Genomic DNA, 20,447 nt, shown 5'->3' with positions numbered 1-20,447 from the left:
ACTGATGAAGCTGGACAGCGGTCGCCGACCCTGAAGGCTCTGCACCACCCACACAATTTGTCGCGTCGGCCGACAGACCAGGGTAAGTCAAAGAGCGACAATGCTTCTTCGACTTCTTCTTGTGCTTCGACTTACCTGACCCTGCGTGCGAATACTCAGATGGGGAGTGGTGATGGCGCCGCTATCGGTCCCTCGATCTCCCATGCGACCGGGACCTCAAACGACGCAGAACTGACTGCCGGGCCTCGAGTAGCTTTCGGGACCGCTCCCGTAAAGACTTCGGGCCATGGTGTGGCAGTCGGAGCACGACTTGCGGTCATGGTCGCGCTCTAGACAGTAGAGGCACACGCAGTGCAGATTCCTCACCAACATCAGTCGAGTACAGGCCTTGAAACTGGGCATCCCTCCTGCACCAGGAGTTGATGTAGACTAGAAAAAGAAGTCACCAAAAGTCGCAAAAAAGTCAGTCAAAAAGTGACTGGAGGTACTGCTCTCTCTGGATCTAACATCAGCACGCGAGGGCGGCGTCTAAGTAACTTCCGAGATGTCATCCCGGCGACCACGACACCAACGACGGACGCGGAGTCGACCAACACCACCTTCCGACTCGCAGGGCTACTGCTGACAAAAAACTTTCCAGATCCAGTCTGACGCCTGAGGGTAATTCTAAGGTAAAAAATCTATAACTGTTTATTTCAGATGCTCAGAGACAGTACATCTGATACTAGTGGACACTATGATGGACTGACAAATACCATCCTCAGAAGTTTGGAACATACAGACTGCACTGTTCCCAGCTAGACTGAGAACATGTATTGGGGATTGGCACAGAATATAAAGTAGACATTTATTAGCCTCTTCGTACGATGTGAACAAAAAGAATATTCACATGCCAAGTAATCTTCTGTTCTAATGCCTTTCCAATTATTACCAGAATTGGGTATTTTTTCCTTTGTTCTACGGTTACTTTGTTATAAAGAATTGTAAATATATTATTGTGGTATTTCTTAACTTCTCAAACTCCAGTGCGGGGTCCCAATTAAACAACCCTGCAAAGGTTTCTATCAGGTCTTAAGCAGTCTTCATATTAATCTGTCTAAATGTCTTAGCCCACAGTGAGTCAGAGAGAACCCAGTTTGTGTTTCTGTGATGGCACAGGCTTTCTAAATAGGTTTGAGAGACAATGGAAATCTAACCAGGGGAGGAAGGCACAAAACCTTTAGTCTTGCAGTACTCTGGTTGATAGATGAACAGACTGCTATTTCGTTATAGAATTAGCCTTTCCGTGGCAGCCAAAGTTATATGCTGAACCCCTCCTAGATGGATGATATAATCCCTGGCCTTTTTCTGATCCCACTGTACCTCTTAGAATGAGAAGAGTGAAAAAACTAAGCACCTCTTTCGTCTCTTAGGTCCCCTCAGGAATGTCAAGACCCTGTTACAAGACTTTCTTATCAGCCAACCGCTAAACAGAAGGGAAAGTGTTTACCAATTTATGGAGAAGGCGTGGATGTTTCATAGTTGCATTTTGCTGTCAAGAAGTCTTCATTTTGTAATTTTTGCAACTGAAGGCATCATGTATCATAACATTGTGAAATATCAATGAGAAAAAGGCATTTCAAAATATTCAGACATCAAAAACACTTCAAAGTTACCAGGGTGTAAGGTGTAGTAAAGGTAGTTTACATGAAACAAATAGAGATTCTTAAAGAAAACATTTATTTCAGCTCTGATTATCTGAACAACATTTTACTTTAACCAACGTGGACAAGCTTTTGTATTTTTATTCTAAAAAAAATAAAACAGCAAGGACACATCATATGGGCACTAAAGGTTTTCCACTAGTACTTTAGTTTCATTGTAAGGAGAATACATACATATTGACATTGGTAGCTTTTGAGAAATGAGCTCGGAAAAGCCACCTGATTTACCTTTAGTAAATTAGGAAATACCGAATGATTTTAATGAAGGAGCATCCAAACCAGGTCCAGGAGGGCCAGATCAATATCAAGGCTTAAGAATAAACACTGGTTAAGTAAAGGATTTCCCTTTGGATTCACTATGTTAAAGTTTGCCATATGTGAATATTCTGAAAATTTGGCTCTTCTGGACCGATGTTAGACACTCCTGATAAAATATTTTCCTTTCACGTCTTCTGTTTGGGCGAACAATAGATCATGTTGTATTAATCAAGGAGTTAAAAATCAAGAGTCATGGACCTTCTAATTTTAACAAAAAGTTGGGTAGTTTTGCTCCTTTTTTCCAGAATAGCGAAGGTACTAATCATCACTGATGCCTGCAGCAGGTCATCAGATATGAATGCATTACGTTGGTCCTCCAGTGTTCTCTGACAGCGTCACTGTCACAGGTCGATACTACCATATCAGAAGAGGGGTATCTATCTAATACTTTAAACTATATATGTTGCATATATGAACGGCCATTAGCCAAAATGGCGTTTGACCAACACATTTTAATGTATTTCATTGCCAAATGAATATCTTATATTGCACCTTCTTATCATCGTAGATGTGTGCATGCAATGTGAGACAGCCCACTTTCCAAACATGCCCGCTTTGATGAGGGACGTATCACCACCACAGATTGCAACAACAAACTTTTTTGTTGTTTAATAAAAGTGTGTCATACACCGGTGAAGGTACGAAATACGCAGGCACATTTTGGGCTGTGTCTTCACTAAAAATGACCTTGTATAACAAAAAAAAAACAATTACAGAAAACAGCAGCTTACAACCAAAATCAAGCCATTTTAAATAGGATTTATACATTTTTCCAGTGTGCCGGACAATCTCTTAAGACTGTTGTGGTGTTGTGCCAGCGGCGCGCATTCCACTGATAATTCTTTGCTAATCTGCTTGATTATGAATTAATTAAAAAGCACAAATGTTCATTATCAAAGTTTTCCACAACATAAACATATATAAAAGAATTCAAAAACTTGATTTCAAACTAATAAAAGAATATATCTTTTTGTAAATCAGATGGAACATTTCACTCAGACTAAAATTTCAAAACCACCCCCTATCATTTTAAAACAGTTGCATTTATATTGTATACACATGTATAAATGAAGTGCTCTTTATGTGTTTTTAATCATTCATGCAAAAGTTACACGAAAATGCGAGAAAGGCGCGATATTCCTAAAGAGGCCTTTCGGAAAACGCAGTGAAGCTCTTCACACGGGCAAAATACAAAGGGGAGTAGGTCTTGTCAATTTCAAAGGCAGTGACTGCAGTCTCGCCAGTGGACCTGAAATGAGAGTATACTGTCAATTAATTAACATTGGTGTGTATATCTGCAGCAATAATGAAACAAAACTACAACATCACTTGTCACAAAACATGTAAGAATGTTTCATAGATATTAGATTTAACTGTCAGCATTTCAAATACTTCACTTCAATTTGATAACATTTTGACTAGTTAAGAAAATACATCTCATTGTGCCAATATAAAAAAATAAAAAGCCTTTAAATGAAAAATCACAAACATTTAAAGAATTTGCACATCCTAAGCTGACAAGGAATAAAACAATAGGATTTTTTTTTACAAAGTTCATTAAAATAACTGTTTATGCTCATTTATGTGGATGTAAATGGGAAGTGATAGTGTGATTTGAGAAAAAAAGCCTGTGAATCAATAAAAGTCTAGGGCGATGAATAAGATCTGCCCAACAACCTCCTGGTCAACCTTTCAAAAACATCACATTTGTTCATGATAAGTTTACTCCTCTATATATAAACTTTACTTTTATTTGTGCGACCAAATATCGGTTAAATATCTATGCCGGAGACATGCATGGCAGTGACTCTTCACAGTTGTTACAAGAGTAAAATCAATTGAATTTTGTCAGAAGATAGTTCTAACCAATGTATATATAGTTTCTTAATATTGGAATTAACATAAGGTAATGTTTCAGCAATAGCCAAAAAATCAGTCAGTCAAATATTCTTTATTGGGCTAATAAAAGCCATAAAAGCACAAAGATAAAAATAAATATACCAAAGGCAGTTATTAAAACAAGACATAAAAAGGACCATAAATACATAACAAGTACAATTTGCCCGTATAAATTTCCTAAGACCTTATTTACAAAAAAGTTAAATAAAATATGTCTGGTTATTAAAAACAAATACAATGACAGTTCAGCTTGTAAAATTCATCAGATAAAGAGATAAAGTGCTTATAGAGTTCATCAAATAAAGTGCAAATTAAGTTAGACAGAAAGCGTCTTTCTGCTTGTGCTTGTGGCACCCAAGAAGAATCTAGCAACCCCAAAGCAAGCCATTGGCGAGGAAAGCATCTGTAGGTACAATAATGCTAGCCTTGCTTGAACAAAATGACTTGAACTTAAAAGTGGAAGAATGTATTTTTTCCGCAGAGAGCCAAAGTTCACAGAAAAAAAGTAAAGTGCAAAGTGTCCTGATTGGAAAAGTTGTCACATGGACATGGCTTTAGATCCCCGGGCTTCACAAAGCCTTTTGGAAAAGCTAGTAACCAGTGAATAAGATCCAGTCTGAATGTGGTTAGCAAAAAGCGGTGATGAACATAACTTACAAGAGACGGGTCTCCTATGGGCGTGGGTTATGCGTGATGTAATTTCTCACTATGGGCTTAGCAATTTCTATACCCTCCCTGTCCTCCTGCCCAGAAACTGATGCTTGAAGTTCCTGGTGTCGGTTGGTAGTAAATGTTTGAGGTTAGTGTGAAAATCGGAGCAGCCTAGCCATCTCATCTGCTTTGATATATACCTTAACCATTGGATACGCTAGGCCCCCTCGAGAGCCATACAGTCCTTTATGACAAGACTTCCAATCACGGTTTAAAAAACATTACATGTTTCTGACCACTTTCTTCTTAATTTCAGTTTTTTGTACAGAGCTGTTTCTAAAGGCAGATTAAGTGGGTCTGAGAGACGATGGTAAGCACCAATAATGAAGAAGGCACCACGAGGATAAAAACTGGCACTGTTGGAGCTGGAGGATGGGTACTTCTGCGTCTGGTGCCAGGAAAGTAGTAACATGGTTTATAACCCAAATTGATGCTGGAAGAATGAATACAAAGCCCAAACCAGATGGAACTGGTGGTGAATCTCTATAATTGAATATGACACCCAATACGTCCCAAAAATATTTGACTGAGATAAGGGGGGGGGGGACAACAGGTTGATCAATTGGGTATCTGTGTTAACTTGATCTTGCAACTGTAGATTAACCCTATACATTGGATCAAACTGGTCAGCCGATCTCCATACTCTCCCCAACCGATGGGAGCAAACTTGCCTGACAAAGGATCAGAAGGAGAGGCAGGTTCAACATCACGATCAAGCAGTATGGTAGAAAGTAGCACTCAACTAAAATTTCTTTCCAGCTCTCGAGCCAGAGAAACAGTTGTCTCCCTGGAATGCCCCAGATACTTTTTTTGCTTTATATAATGACACTTATTTTTGAGACTACATAGTACAGTGGTGCAAATAACATGTATGATTTAACAAGCACTTACATTTATGAAAAATAAAAGTATTCCTATGGAGAAGGTTGTCGAAGTACCATGGGAAGGGGGATAAAATACATTTACTCCCTTTTAGACCAAAAATAAAAAGCTTCGAGTAAGGCCGAGGGAAATCTGTCCAGGACTAGGAAATATTTCTGCAAAAATGTTTGATGTCTCAGTTTAAAAGTCACTTTCTCAATTTGGACATGTTTTGACAGTTTCAGTTTAGTCTATAGTAGGTCTAAAGCTTGGTTTCCAACACCTGAAAACACATTTTATCGCGGAAGCATCTGCACAGAACACAGTTTTGGAATGTGGCCCATTATTTACTGCAGTTGAGATCAGTAAATTGAATAGGTTTTTTTGTAAAAATTATAGTTGACAGAGCGGCAATTATTATTATTTTCCCTCTTCCTGTATCAGGAAAATATCAATGAGAACAAGTATGAACCCTGTTCGTGGGTAGTGTCATCTTCAGCAGTTATCATTTAATGTGCGTTTTGATTTGAGTCTCATTTCTGCTTAAACATGTTGCTATACTTGTGAAGTCTGAGGAGCGGCGCTTAATTTTTTTCAGTTGACTAAAATAAATGACATTTCTGATCAAATGTACAACTGTGTTTAGTTTCCCACTCTAACATGAATTTTCCCAAAAGATATGTATTTTTATTCATGAGATATTTGCACCATTTTCGAAGCTGGGAAGAATAAAACATCTGACAACAGTTCCCAACTTCATTGTTCGGTATGGCAATTACATTAAGAATTTGATTTAAAAAAAGCTTCTAAATCTCATTAAGGTTAACCTTTTCTTCGAGTATTTTTTTTATTCATCCAATTGTCCCAATGAGGAGTTTTTCCTTGCATGGTAATATTTTTCTGATTATACAATGATGCTTCAGGTAGCATGTGATAATTTTACCTGAATTCTTTCATGATATTATTAAATGCATATTTCACATTTCATCCAGTTATGTACCAGGTCGTGGGTTTGCACCAGGGTGAAAGAAGGAAATGGCAGAAGAGTTTGTTATTAACTTTCATTTTCGAGACCAATTTATTTCGATTCAGAAACCGGATGAAACCAATGCGTCATCTAATAAAAAACACATGAAGGCAAGGTGGCATTCTTTGGGGATAGGCAAGCCGAATTCTCATTTCTTGCATGGAGCTTTTAATTTGTTTCTCATCCAAAGCCCATCTCCTGAGTTCATCTACTACCTAAGAGAAAGTAAGAACTCATGCCTTGAAATATAGAACATTGCAGTGATGTTGTTTATCCTGTTATAAGCTTAACAGAGTTCCTGCTTGAACTTCAGAACCTTAGAGGCAGATTAAACTTACCAGAATCTATCCATAGGCACTTGGTGTGAAGGTTAAGCCTACGTACTCAATGCACTTGGCATGATATTCAAATGTGAAAGTTCTGCAAGCCTGCAGGCTCGACCTTCTCCCTCCTAGACCCATAACGCTTTTAGTATTGTTGCCTAATCCGTTGGAAAATCCTTTGACACTCTCTACGGATTGGGGCAACTACTCCTTATAAGTAAACTTGTATTGCTACTGAGTGTCCTGCTTTCCTGATTAATGTTTTCTTGGTCTCAATACTGGATTTTAGAGGTTCAACTATAAAAAGAAAAGTCAATTGACAATGTCTATTGTTGATTATAGCCTTTTTTTGTACTTGGTATTTGCAGGTTATCCTCCATTTCTTCACACTCAGTACTTGTGGCTTTCTCAAGGCTCATTATGAAGTCCTGTGGGTTCTGGAAAGTTGGAATTGTTGGTCAGAAATATTCTCTGTAATCTGTTCCCACTGAAAAAACTTGCTTTTGTGTCAGGAAGTCATCAGATAAGATGACTGCGGTCCTGAATAAATCGCGCCCGGTTCCTTCTTCGGATGTCTTTTAGTGGAAACAGATTACAGAGAGCAATATTTCTGACGAATATTTAAGGACTTACTAGAACACACAGGACTTCATAAAGAGGCTTGTGATAGCCCCAGCCACATATGCATTGTAAGGGGTAAAACAAGTATGAAGAGTGTAGAATAACCTGCAAATATCAAGTACAAAACAAACTAATATAATCAACAATGTTCATTGTAAATTGACTTTTCTTTATTTTGCTGAACCTCTAAAATCCAGTATTGAGACCAAGGTAACATTAATTAGGGGAACATGACCCTATCTAGCAATACAGATGATATTCAAATGTTCTCATCCCAACCTCATGACATTTCAGAGGATACATCTGCAGTTGTCCATGGGGACAAACAAGGACAGCTTCAATTCCTGTATCTTTCGTGTAGAGTGGGCTTTAGGGGGAACAGATAGCGTGTGTTTTGCCTTGTGGTAGCAAATCTGTATGCATTTTACAATCCACCTAGCTATCCCTGATTTAGAGATGGGGTTGCCTTTATGTGGTGGAGCGAAAGAGACAAACAGTTTGTCTTTCTGAAAGGTTGTGTTCTCTGGATATAGTAAAGTAAGGCCCTTTTAACATCCAGTGTATGTAGAGCCCTTTCTGCAACAGTTTGCGGTTGCGAGAAAAAAAACGGTAATTCTACCGATTGGTTTAGATGAAAGGGGGAAATGACTTTGGGTAGGAATTTTGGGTTAGTACGGAGGACAACCTTGTTCGGGTGCATTTGGAGAAAAGGTTCTTGTATAGTAAGTGCTTGTATCTCACTGACCCTTCTAAGGGAAGTGATGGCAACAAGGAAAGCTGTTTTCCATGTGAGAAACTGCAGTTCACATTTATGCAAGGGTTCGAAAGGCGGTCCCATTAGCCTTGTGAGAACTATATTTAAGTTCCACACAGGTGAGGGTGGTACTCTGGGGGGAATTATTCGTTTGAGGCCTTCCATGAAGGCTTTAATGGCAGGCACTCTGAAAAGTGAAAGGTGCTGTCTGTTTTGTAGGTAAGCGGCAATTGCTGCGAGGTGTAGCCAAATGGATGTATATGCTAGGTTACACCTTTGTAGATGGAGTATGTAGCATATGATGTGCTGTATAGATACGTCTAGAAGGTTGATTGTGTTGTTATGGCAATAAACAACAAATCTTTTCCACTTTGCAGCGTAGCAGGCTCTGGTGGTAGGGCGTCTAGCTTCTCGGATGACGTTCATACAGTCAGGGGGAAGGTTAAGGTATCCGAATTCTAGGATCTCAGGAGCCAGATCGCAAGGTTGAGCTGAGCTGGGTCCGGGTGTCTGATCTCTCCATGGTTCTGGGTTAGGAGGCATGGTGAGAGTTGTAACTTTTGGTGTGGCACTACCGAGAGTTCCAGCAGCGTGGTGTACCACGGTTGTCTGGCCCATGTTGGAGCTACTAGAATCAGTGTGAGGGAGTGCTGTTGTAGCTTTCGCACCACTAATGGAATTAGTGGGAGAGGTGGAAAGGCGTACGCAAATTTGTCTGACCAGTTCATCCATATCGCATTGCCTTTGGACAATGGGTGTGCGTATCTGGCGGCGAAGCTTGGGCATTTTTTGTGTTTGTGGGTGGCGAAGAGGTCTATGTGTGGATGCCCCCACATCTGAAAGAACGGGTGAAGAACCAGCGGGTGAAGTTCCCACTCGTGGATTTGCTGCGTCTGTCTGTTGAGCAGATCTGCCATGGTGTTTTGGACTCCTGGGACATGTTGGGCTAGGAGAAAGATTTTGTGTGGAATTGCCCATCTCCATATGCTCTGTGCTAGTTGAGAGAGCTGTGGAGAGTGTGTGCCGCCTTGTTTTTGAATGTAGTACATGGCCGTCATGTTGTCTGTGCGAATAAGAACGGCCTTGCCTAAAACCTGTGCCTGAAAGGATTTTAGGGCTAGAGAGATTGCCAATAACTCCAGATGGTTGATGTGGAGTAACTTTTGTTGCGGCGTCCATGTGCCCTGCACTGTGAGGTGTAGTAGATGAGCTCCCCAGCCGGAGAGTGATGCGTCCGTTGTTAGGATTATTTGTGGAACCGGGTCCAGGAATGGTCGACCTCTGGAAAGATTTGTGGTGTTCCACCACTGCAGAGAGCGATGGGTGCAACCGTCTACCAACACCAGATCTGTCAGTTGCCCCTGGGCCTGGTTCCATTGGCGCGCTAAGCACTCTTGGAGTGGACGCATCTGGAGTCTTGCATGAGGCACTATGAAAATGCAAGAGGCCATCATCCCTATTAGTTGTATAAACACTCTTCCTGGGAGAGAGTGTTGAGGTATGAATCTTTGACGCAAAGCCTGAATGCTTGCAATCCTGGTAGGATTGGGGTAGGCTATGGCTTTTGAGGTGTCTATGGTGGCACCAAGGTATTGCTTTGTGTGGGATGGTATTAGGTGGGACTTTTGGTGGTTCACCGTGAAGCCTAGCTGGTGAAGTAGTTGGATTGTAGTGGCGGTGTGATGTACACATTGGTTGTAGGACGCAGCTTTTATTAGCCAGTCGTCCAAATATGGGAAGACGTGAATGTGCTGTCTTCTGAGGTGTGCCGCCACTACCGCTAAGCACTTGGTGAATACCCTTGGTGCTGTTGTGACCCCGAATGGAAGCACCTTGAACTGGTAGTGTTGCCCGTCCACTACAAATCTGAGGTACTTTCTGTGAGCATGGTGTACCGGAATGTGAAAGTATGCGTCTTTCAAGTCCAGTGTGGTGAGAAAGTCGTTCTGGGAGAGAAGCGGAAGTACCTGCTGAAGTGTTACCATGTGAAAATGGTCCGAATGTATGTATGTGTTTAGAGGCCGGAGATCTAAGATAGGTCGTAGAGTCTCGTCTCTTTTTGGTATCAGAAAATATAGGGAGTAGACTCCTAAATTTTGTTGACTGGCAGGGACTTGTTCTATCGCCTGTTTTTGTAGGAGGGAGATTATCTCCTGTTTTAGTAACGTGGAATGTTCTTGTGACATTGGGCGTTGCCTGGGTGGAATGTTTGGGTGGGTAGATGTCAATTCTAGGAAGTACCCTGAACGAATAATTTGGATCACCCATCTGTCTGAGGTGATGGTCTCCCAGACGTGAAGGAAATTTTGTAGCCTGCCCCCGACCGGAGTGGGATGGTCTGGAGGGAGCAGGGGGAAGTCATTGGGTAGGCGGTGTGGCAGAGCGGGCGGTATTTGTTTTGCCTCTGCCTTTATTGTTATTGCCTCTATATCCACCTCTTTGATAACCCCTTGTGAAGGTGGATTGAGCAGGGGATTTGTAGGACGTGGACGCGCTATCTGAGGAGTAGCCTCTGGCCGTGCCACGAAAGGAAGAGCGGCGAAAGGAGCGCCTAGGAGGGTGTGACTGCAAGGCTCCCATTGATTTCACCGTGTCTGTGTCCTTCATCTTCTCGAGGGCCTCATCTACCTTTGGACCGAATAGATGTTCTTGATCAAATGGATGATTTAATATGGAGGCCTGTACCTCAGGTTTAAACCCTGAAACTCTCAGCCAAGCATGGCGACGGAGGAGGACGCTAGTGTTAATGGCCCTGGAGGCTGTGTCTGCTGCGTCTAAGGCACAGCGTATAGATGTGTTAGTTATGGTCTTACCCTCTTGAATTAATTCATTGGCCCTATTTTTGTATTCTTCTGGGAGATGGTGCATGATGGTTTCTAGTTCATCATAATGCGCTCTGTCGTATCTGGCCAATAGCGCTTGAGTGTTGGCGATACGCCATATATTGGCTGCCTGTGACGCCGTGCGCTTTCCTGTCGCGTCTAGTAGCTTTGACTCTTTGTCAGGTGGTGGTGCTTCGCCTGACGCTTGGGAGTTTGACCTTTTGCGTGCAGTGGAGACCACTAGGGAATCCAATGGCGCTGGCCCTTTGATATAGGCAGGATCTGCGGGGGCAGCTTTATACTTTTTTTCTATGCGTGGGTTAATGACCCTAGCTCTGACTGGGTCTTTAAAAAACTCTGGCGCATGTTTTATTACCCCATTGAGCAGTATGGAAGTAGACCTATGTGTGGTATCAAAGGTGTCGAGGAGGAAATCTTCCTCTACTGGGTCAGTGTGTAGCTCTACCCCGTGATAATGTGCCGCCCTATGAAGTAGGTGGTGAAAACCTAATGAGTCCTCTGGTGGAGATGGCCTGGATGGATAAAGGTCATCTTGTGGGACATCTGGAATGTCTGGATTATTATAATTGTCCCATGGGTCTGGGAATCCTGTAGGGGTGGGGTCTTGTGGCACATCCCCTGGATCGTAGTATGGGTCCCCCTGATCATCATGGTCTGGAGACTGGGTCGGAGAGCGATGAGGCAGAGGTGGAGAAGGTGAAGGGGCGGAGGTGGAGAGGGTGGAGGAGGTGGGGAAGGCACTCTGAAAGGGGAGGTAGCACAGTCTTTCCTCTTTGGAGGTGGAGGCGGAGCCGGTTTGTCCAAATGTCTCTTTTTAGAAGAAAGTGTCAAATGTCCAGTCTGTGGATCCTTGGTAAGTGTCTTTTGCAAAGGATCCGGTGTAAACAGTTCCTGAGACAATGTTTCTTCCGTCGGCGCCGAAGGTTTCGGGGCCGATGACTTTTTAGGCTTGTCCGTGCCGTGCTTTTTTGGAACCTCCGGTTTTTTGGTCGGCGCCGAGGTAGGCTTCGGCGCGGAAGTGTCGGTGCTTGGTCGGTACCGAAAGGCTGGGTTTCGACAACGAGAGCTTTGGTGCGGAGCTCGGTGTCGGCTGGTTTCTTTTTCGGTGCCGAAGTGTATTTATCGGCACCGCTGGCAGGCTTATTAGGCTTCTTCACCGGGCCCGAAGGTGGGGTGTTCGAAGCAGTGTCTTTGGTCTTGCCTAGGCCCGGAGGCAAAGGCGTGACCGAAGCCATTTTAGGTGTCGGCGCGGGTGTGGGAGGGGGTATAGTACTCACGACCCTCTGCGCCGGGGTGATGTCCTCCACATCCGAGTCGTCGGCTTCGGAAGCACTGACGAGGTCCTCTTCGGTGTGCTGCTGTCCCGGAGCTTTGACGTCGTCCCCAAAGATGTCGACTGGAACGGAGGTCGAGGAGTGCGCCATGTTTCGTCTGACCCTTCGATCTCGAATAGTCTTTTTGGATCTGAAAGATTTGCAGGCGGGAAAGTCTCAAGCCTCGTGTTCAGGGGAGAGGCAGCGGTTGCTCACCTCATGAAGATCGGTGTGGGGGAATTTGGACCCACATCGAGGGCACTTCTTGAATGGAGTTCTTTCCATCAGCCGGGACCAGAGCTTGGATAGACCCGAAGGCCGCCGTCGACGACTGGAATCGAAGATGTCAAAGAGAAGGTGATTGAGGAGATCAGGATCTGAACAATACCGCGAAGAGCGAGGATTCCGCTTCGATCGCCTAACTGGAAATGTTCGGAACCGGAGCGCAAAGTATTACACCCGAGCCCGATGGCGGAAAAAAACAATCTGAGGATGGAGCCGAAGCCCATGCGCAATACGAGCCAAGGGAGGAGTCACCGACCTCGTGACTTCCAAAGACTTTCCAAGAGGAAAAACAAACTGCAAACATCCGGGCCCAACACCAGATGGCGATCTATGCAAAAGTGTGTAATCTGCAGCTCATATGCCTTGAACATCTTGTTTCCAGATCAGGGAGAAGGATTGTTACTCACTTCCATACAGGCAGAACCTTAGACACGTTGAATTGCTCTGAAGAGATCAACCTGACTCCAGTCATCTCGGAGAATGGTTTCTGGGACAACTTGCAGGCAAGCAAGATAGGGAATGCTACAAGAGTGGGATGGTGACTGTTGGTGGGAATTCGTTAGTTTGCAGAGACTGGACTAGGAAATATCAGTTATCATGGACTGGTGAAGGGGAGAAAAACTGCATCACACCAACTGATCATCAAAACACTCTTGGACCTAGAAGACTCACCACAGGGAGGAGGCATACGTTCTGACCTTCCTGTGAAAAAGCCTTACGTGTCTCCACTCCACATGAACCCAGGGACTGGAAGATTTCTTCAACAGTCATTTGGATAGGCCTGTGTATGAATAGCTCCATCATATGAGGAGGCTCAGCTGTCAAGGTGGAAGAGAACTGCGTTCAACCATGTGGGCTTCCTGCCTAGAAAGAGCATGGCCCCTAGCAGCCTTATCAGGAAGCAGCGCAAGTGACTTTTCCAGCATCTACGAAGTGTGATGAACATTTTTGGGCAACTGGACGATTCTCAAGCTTCTAAGAAAGGTGCAACCTAGCTTACTAAGGACTGTCGTTTTTTTCTCCCTGAGCGTTTTCCAAGGAAGTTTGAAGTTACTGAAGGACTGTTGAAAAGCAGTATGCAAACCCGCAGAAACCTCACTGGCTACCTCCTTCTGGCTGGCCCCACTCAAAAAATCCACAAGCTGGATAAAAGCTTGAGAGGAAGTGAGGCCACAAATTCATACAAGCGGAAAAATGTTCACAGGTGGTTACAAACTCCATCCATGTCCCACAGAGATTTTGGCACTAAAACTTAAAGCTTCGAGAGCCTAAACTTGGTGTATCCGACTGTGAAGGACTCTCCCCGGCTTCAGCATCCTGACTTGCCCCGCTGAATGAGTATGACTTCCACATAACAAAAACTCTGTCCCAAGTTAGTACGTATGACTGGTATGATCCTCAATGCTTGTATGACCCCAGGTTCATTGTGGTTGGTCTGAAATCATGACCAGGTCTTGGTTGACTGTGAATATTGACACCTAATGGTGCTTTCCTGGTTCATGGTGCTTTTTATCTTAAAACCTCATTGAGCATTGGCAAAGTAAATTAGTCTGGCACTGGGGCATCAACTGTTTGGCTTTGTAAATGCTTGTCTGTTTTTTTAGATTGTTTTTGCAAAACTTTATTCCGTACTCCTTGTGAAAAGTCATCAATCAGCCACTCGCAGCAAAGTCAACCAAAGCCTGAAGATGGTTTCCACATCACCAAATTGTAGGTTGCTAGAAACATTAAACACTAAGAAGCCAATATAATGAAGAGAACTGGCGAAAGCCCAATAAGAATATTATACATATAATTTTAGCAAAGTCAAAAAGTCCTAGCTAATGACAAACCTTAAAATTCTTATCTCCTTTTCCCTTAATCCTATTTTAACCATTTTGTGCATTTTGCTCATTAAATCATTATTGATTTTGTTAAATTGGTTTTAGAACTTTATTGTGCTATTTTCTTGACTATTGTTGGTAGGAATATGCTACTTACCAGTAGGCATCTGTTCTTGGCATGCAGAGCAGCAGATCTACACACTTGTGCATAGATCGCCATCTGGTGTTAGGCCCAGATGTTTGTAGTTGTTTTTCCTCTTGGAAAGTCTTTGGAAGTCACGAGGTCGGTGACTCCTCCTTTGGATCGTATTGCGCATGGGCTTCGGCTCCATCCTCAGATTGTTTTTCGCCTGCAGGGAAATGATGGAGCGTAGTAATAAACAGTGAAGATGCTCATGTGTGTTGTATCTAAATAAGATAAACTGGAACAGATAAAGGCAGGCGGGGAGGTGGGTGGGCGTGTGTAGATCTGCAGCTCTACATGCCAAGAGCAGATACATACTGGTAAGTAGCATATTCCGTTCGAGGCATATGAGCTGCAGATTACACACTTGTGCATAGATTATATAGCAGTACCCACCCTTAGCGGCGACCACCCGTATCTTTTGCAGTGGTTTGAAATAATGTTTTGAGTACAGCCTGGGCCACACTAGCCTGTTGCTTAGTTTGCACATCTACACAATAGTGTTTAGTGAAAGTGTGCGGTGTTGACCATGTAGCTGCTTTGCAGATATCATCTAATGGGATGTTTCCTAGAAAAGCTATTGAAGCCCCTATTTTACGTGTAGAATGGGCTTTGGGGGGGGGGGAACGGATAGCGTTCGTTTTGCTTTGTGGTAGCAAATCTGAATGCATTTGACAATCCACCTAGCTATCCCCGACTTGGAGATGGGGTTGCCCTTGTGTGGTGGAGAGAAAGACAAACAGTTGTTTGGTCTTACGGAAAGGTTGTGTTCTCTCGATGTAGTAGAGTAAGGCTCGTTTGACTAGTGTGTGGAGAGCTCTGTCTGCCACAGTTTTTGGTTGCGAGAAGAATACTGGTAGTTCAACAGATTGGTTTAGGTGAAAAGGAGAAATGACTTTAGGGAGGAATTTTGGGTTGGTACGGAGAACAACTTTGTTATGGTGCATTTGTAGAAAAGGTTCTTGAATGGTAAATGCTTGTACCTCACTGACCCTTCTGAAGGAAGTGATGGCTACGAGAAAAGCGGTTTTCCAGGTTAAAAATTGGAGTTCACATTTGTGCAATGGTTCGAAGGGAGGCCCCATTAGTCTGGTGAGAACGATATTTAGGTTCCACACAGGTGAGGGTGGCACTCTGGGGAGAATTATTCTTTTAAGGCCTTCCATGAAGGCTTTAATGGAAGGTACTCTAAAGAGTGATAGATGTTGCCTGTTTTGTAGGTGAGCTGCTATAGCTGCAAGGTGCAGGCGAATGGATGTATAGGCTAGATTACACCTTTGTAGGTGGAGTAAGTAGCCTATGATGTGTTGAATGGAGACGTCTAGGGGATTGATGGTGCTGTTGTGACAATAGACAACAAAACGTTTCCACTTGGCGGCGTAGCACGCTCTAGTGGTGGGTGGCCTAGCTTCCTTGAGGACGTTCATACAGTCAGGCGGAAGATTTAGATAACCGAATTCTAGGACTTCAGGAGCCAAATCGCAAGGTTGAGCTGAGCTGGGTCCGGGTATCTGATCTCTCCATGGTTCTGGGTTAAGAGGTGTGGAGAGAGGCGTAATTTTTGGTGCGGTACTACAGATAGTTCCAGCAGTGTGGTGTACCACGGTTGTCTGGCCCAAGTTGGAGCTACTAGGATTAGTGTGAGGGAGTGTTGCTGTAGTTTGCGCACCACTAGTGGAATGAGCGGGAGAGGCGGAAAAGCGTACGCAAATCTGCCTGACCAGTTCATCCATATCGCATTTCCTTTGGACAATGGGTGTGGATATCCGTGGCGAAGCTTGGGCATTTGGTGTTTTCGTGGGTGGCGAAGAGGTCTATCTGTGGATGCCCACACATCTGAAAGTACGGGTGTAGAACTTGTGGGTGGAGTTCCCACTCGTGGATTTGTTGCGTTTGTCTGCTGAGCAGATCTGCCATAGTGTTTTGGACTCCTGAGACATGCTGAGCTAGGAGAAAGATTTTCTGGGGTATGGCCCATCTCCATATGCTCTGTGCTAGCTGAGAGCTGTGGAGAGTGTGTGCCGCCTTGTTTTTGAATATAGTACATGGCTGTCATGTTGTCTGTGCGGATTAGGTCTGCCTTGCCTGAAATCTGTGTTTGAAAAGATATTAGGGCTAAGAAGATCGCTAGTAACTCCAGATGGCTGATGTGGAGTAACTTTTGTTGAGGTGTCCATGTGCCCTGCACAGTGAGATGTAATAGATGAGCTCCCCAGCCGGAGAGCGATGCGTCTGTGGTTAGTACTATCTGGGGAACCGGGTCCAGGAACGGTCGACCTGTGGAAAGGTTTGTGGTGGTCCACCACTGCAGAGAGCGATGGGTGCGACCGTCTACCAACACCAGATCTGTTAATTGACCCTGGGCCTGGTTCCATTGGCGCGCTAAGCACTCTTGGAGAGGACGCATCTGGAGTCTTGCGTGAGGTACTATGAAGATGCAAGAGGCCATCATCCCTATTAGTTGCATAAACACTCAAGCTGGAAGGGAGTGTTGTGCTATGAATTTTGCGCATAGAGCCTGAATGCTTGTATTCCTGGCCGGATTGGGGTAGGCTAGCGCTTTTGAGGTGTCTATGGTGGCAACAAGGTATTGTTTTATGTGGGATGGTTGTAGATGGGACTTTGCGTGGTTTACTGTGAAGCCCAGTTGGTGAAGTAGCTGGATAGTGGCATGCATGTGTAGTACACACTGGCTGTATGAACTGGCTTTTATTAGCCAGTCGTCTAGGTATGGGAAGACATGGATGTGTTGTCTCCTGAGGTGTGCTGCCACTACTGCTAGGCACTTGGTGAATACACGTGGTGCTGTTGTGACTCCGAACGGGAGTACTTTGAATTGGTAGTGTTGGCCGTCCACTACGAATCTGAGGAACTTTCTGTGAGCGTTGTGCACTGGAATGTGGAAATAAGCGTCTTTTAGGTCTAAAGTGGTGAGGAAGTCATTTTGGGAAAGCAGTGGAAGTACCTGCTGAAGCGTTACCATGTGAAAATGGTCTGAGTGTATGTATTTGTTTAGGGGCCTGAGGTCTAAGATGGGCCTCAGAGTCTCGTCCCTTTTTGGTATGAGAAAATATAGGGAGTAGACCCCCATATTTCGTTGGTTGGTAGGAACATGCTCTATCGCCCTTTTCTATAGGAGGGAGATTACCTCCTGCTTTAGTAGTGTTAGATGTTCTTGTGACATTGGGCATTGTCTGGGTGGAATGTTTGGGGGGGGGGGGTAGATATTAGTTCTAGGCAGTATCCTGACCGAATTATTTGTGTTACCCATTTGTCTGAGGTGATGGTGGCCCAGACAGGGAGGACATTTTGGAGTCTGCCCCCGACCGGAGTGGGATGGTCTGGGGGGAGTGGAGGGAAGTCATTGGGTAGGTGCGGTGGCAGAGCGGGCGGTGTTTGTTTTGCCTCTGCCTTTGTTATTGTTGCCCCTGTAGCCTCCTCTTTGGTAGCCCCTTGTAAAGGTGGACTGGGTAGGGGCCTTATATGAAGTGGAAGCGGTGTCGGAGGAGTAGCCTCTGGATGTGCTCCGAAAGGAAGAGCGGCGAAAGGAGCGCCAGGGAGGGTGCGATTGTAAAGCTCCCATGGATTTTGCAGTGTCCGTGTCTTTTTTCATCTTTTCTAGGGGCTCATCCACTTTTGGGTCAAACAGATGTTCCTGGTCAAAGGGATGGTTGAGGATGGAGGCCTGTACCTCCGGTTTAAAACCTGAGATCCTTAGCGAGACATGGCGACGGAGGAGGACACTAGTATTGATGGCCCTGGAGGCTGTGTCTGCTGCATCTAGGGCACAACGTATGGAGGTATTAGTAATGGTTTTGCCCTCCTGAATTAGCTCGTTGGCCCTAGGTTTGTATTTATCAGGGAGATGTTGCATTATGGCTTCTAATTCGTCATAATGGGCCCTGTCACACCTGGCTAGTAGCGCTTGTGTATTAGCGATACGCCATATGTTGGCAGCTTGGGATGCAGTACGCTTGCCTGATGCGTCCAAGAGTTTAGACTCTGTCAGGTGTTGGTGCTTCACCTGATGCTTTGGAGTTGGCCCTTTTACGTGCTGTGGACACTACCAGAGAATCTAGTGGTGCTGGCCCTCTGATGTAGGAGGGATCTGTAGGGGCGGATTTATATTTCTTTTCAATGCGCTGGTTAATGACCCTGGCTCTGACTGGGTCTTTAAAGACCTCTGGCGCATGTTTTATAACTCCCTTGAGCATAGGCAATATGGAGGTAGTCCTATGTGTGGTGTCAAACGTATCGAGGAGGAAATCCTCCTCCACGGGGTCAGTATGGAGATCTACCCCGTGATAGTGTGCCGCCCTTTGTAGTAGATGGTTGAACCCCAGTGAGTCTTCTGGTGGGGAAGGTCTGGAAGGGTAGAGATCATCCTGTGGGACGTTAGGGATGTCAGGGATATTATAATCGTCCCATGGGTCTGGGGAGCCTGTGGGAGTGGGGTCCCCTGTAGGTAAATCTTGGGGCACGTCTCCTATGTCATCATATGGATCCCCCTGATCCTCATCATCCGGAGAGGGTGTTGGGGAATGATGAGGTGAGGGCGGAGACGGTGGAGGAGGGGAAGTTGGAGGAGGCGGGGAAGGTATTGTGAAAGGAGAGGTAGCAGAGTCCTTCCTCTTTGGAGGTGGAGGCGGAGCAGGTTTATCCAGCTGTCTCTTTTTGATGGAGAGCATCAAATGTCCGGTTTTAGGATCCTTGGTTAGTGTTTTTTGTAATGGATCCGGTGTAAAAAGTTCTGGTGATGTTGGTTGGTCCGTTGGCACCGAAGGCGTCGGGGCAGTTGGTTTTTTGGCTTTATCCGCACTGGTTCGTTGTTTGGAACTATGCTTGGAAAAGTGATTGTTTGGTCGGCGCCGAGGTGGATTTCGGCTTCGAAGTGTCGGTGCCGGTGGCCTTGTGTGCTTTTGTCGGTGCCGAAGATGGTGTCGGCACCGAGGAGCTGGAGCTGGTTCTCGACACCAAGTGTGTCGAAGCGGAGGCCATTTTCTTTTTCGGTGTCGAAGAGTGTTTATCGGCACCGACGGTGGGCTGGCTCGAGCCCGAGCCGCCGGAAGGCTTAATCGGCTTCTTTACTGGGCCCGAAGGTGCGGTGTGGGAAGCAATGTCTTTGGTCTTGCTTAGGCCCGGAGGTGAAGGCATAACCGAAGCCTTTTTCGGTGCCGGCGAGGGTGTGTGTGGGGTAGATTAGTACTCAAGACCCTCTGTGCCGGAGTGATGTCCCCCACATCTGAATCGTCGGCTTTAGAGGCGCTGACGAGTCCCTCGTCGGTGTGGTGTTCTTCTGGAGCGTCGACGCCTTCCCCGAAGATGTCGTCCAGAATCGTCGTCGACGAGTGTGCCATGGTTCTTCTAGCCCTTCGGTCTCGAATGGTTTTCTTGGACCGGAAGGACTTACACGCAGGACAATCTCGAGCCTCGTGTTCAGGGGATAGGCAGAGATTGCATACTTCGTGGAGATCGGTGTGGGGGAACTTGGACCCACATCGAGGGCACTTCTTGAAGGGAGTTCTTTCCATTAGCCAGGACCAGAGCTTGGGTAGGCACGAAGGCCGTCGTCGACGACCGGAATCGAAGGTTTTTGCCGATGAGAGGCGCGTCAAGTGGGCAGATCGCGATCGAAAACAATACCGCGAGTTGGGGTGAGGATTGCGTGTCGATCGTCGAACTGGAAGCTGTTCGAAACCGGAGCATGAAGATCACATCCGAGCCCGATGGCGGAAAAAAACCAATCTGAGGATGGAGCCGAAGCCCATGCGCAATACGATCC

At 45.1% G+C, this 20,447-nt stretch overlaps 1 protein-coding gene across 1 annotated transcript in view; it reads right to left on the bottom strand.

Annotated features, from left to right (window-relative positions):
• Window positions 1-1,698: 1,698 nt before the first annotated feature.
• The window catches only part of FBXO9 (F-box protein 9), a 518,999-nt gene continuing 500,250 nt past the window's right edge, over window positions 1,699-20,447 (bottom strand). The window contains exon 13 of the mRNA XM_085610843.1: window positions 1,699-3,270. Within this exon, the coding sequence (XP_085466969.1) occupies window positions 3,162-3,270 (109 nt within the window). The 3' untranslated portion in view covers window positions 1,699-3,161. The remainder of the gene's footprint in view (window positions 3,271-20,447) is intronic.

The sequence above is a fragment of the Triturus cristatus genome, chromosome 6, assembly GCF_964204655.1.
Source record: "Triturus cristatus chromosome 6, aTriCri1.1, whole genome shotgun sequence".
Classification (NCBI taxonomy): domain Eukaryota; kingdom Metazoa; phylum Chordata; class Amphibia; order Caudata; family Salamandridae; genus Triturus; species Triturus cristatus.
Note: the sequence above shows the minus strand (reverse complement) of the source record. Positions and strands in the feature narration are given on the sequence as shown.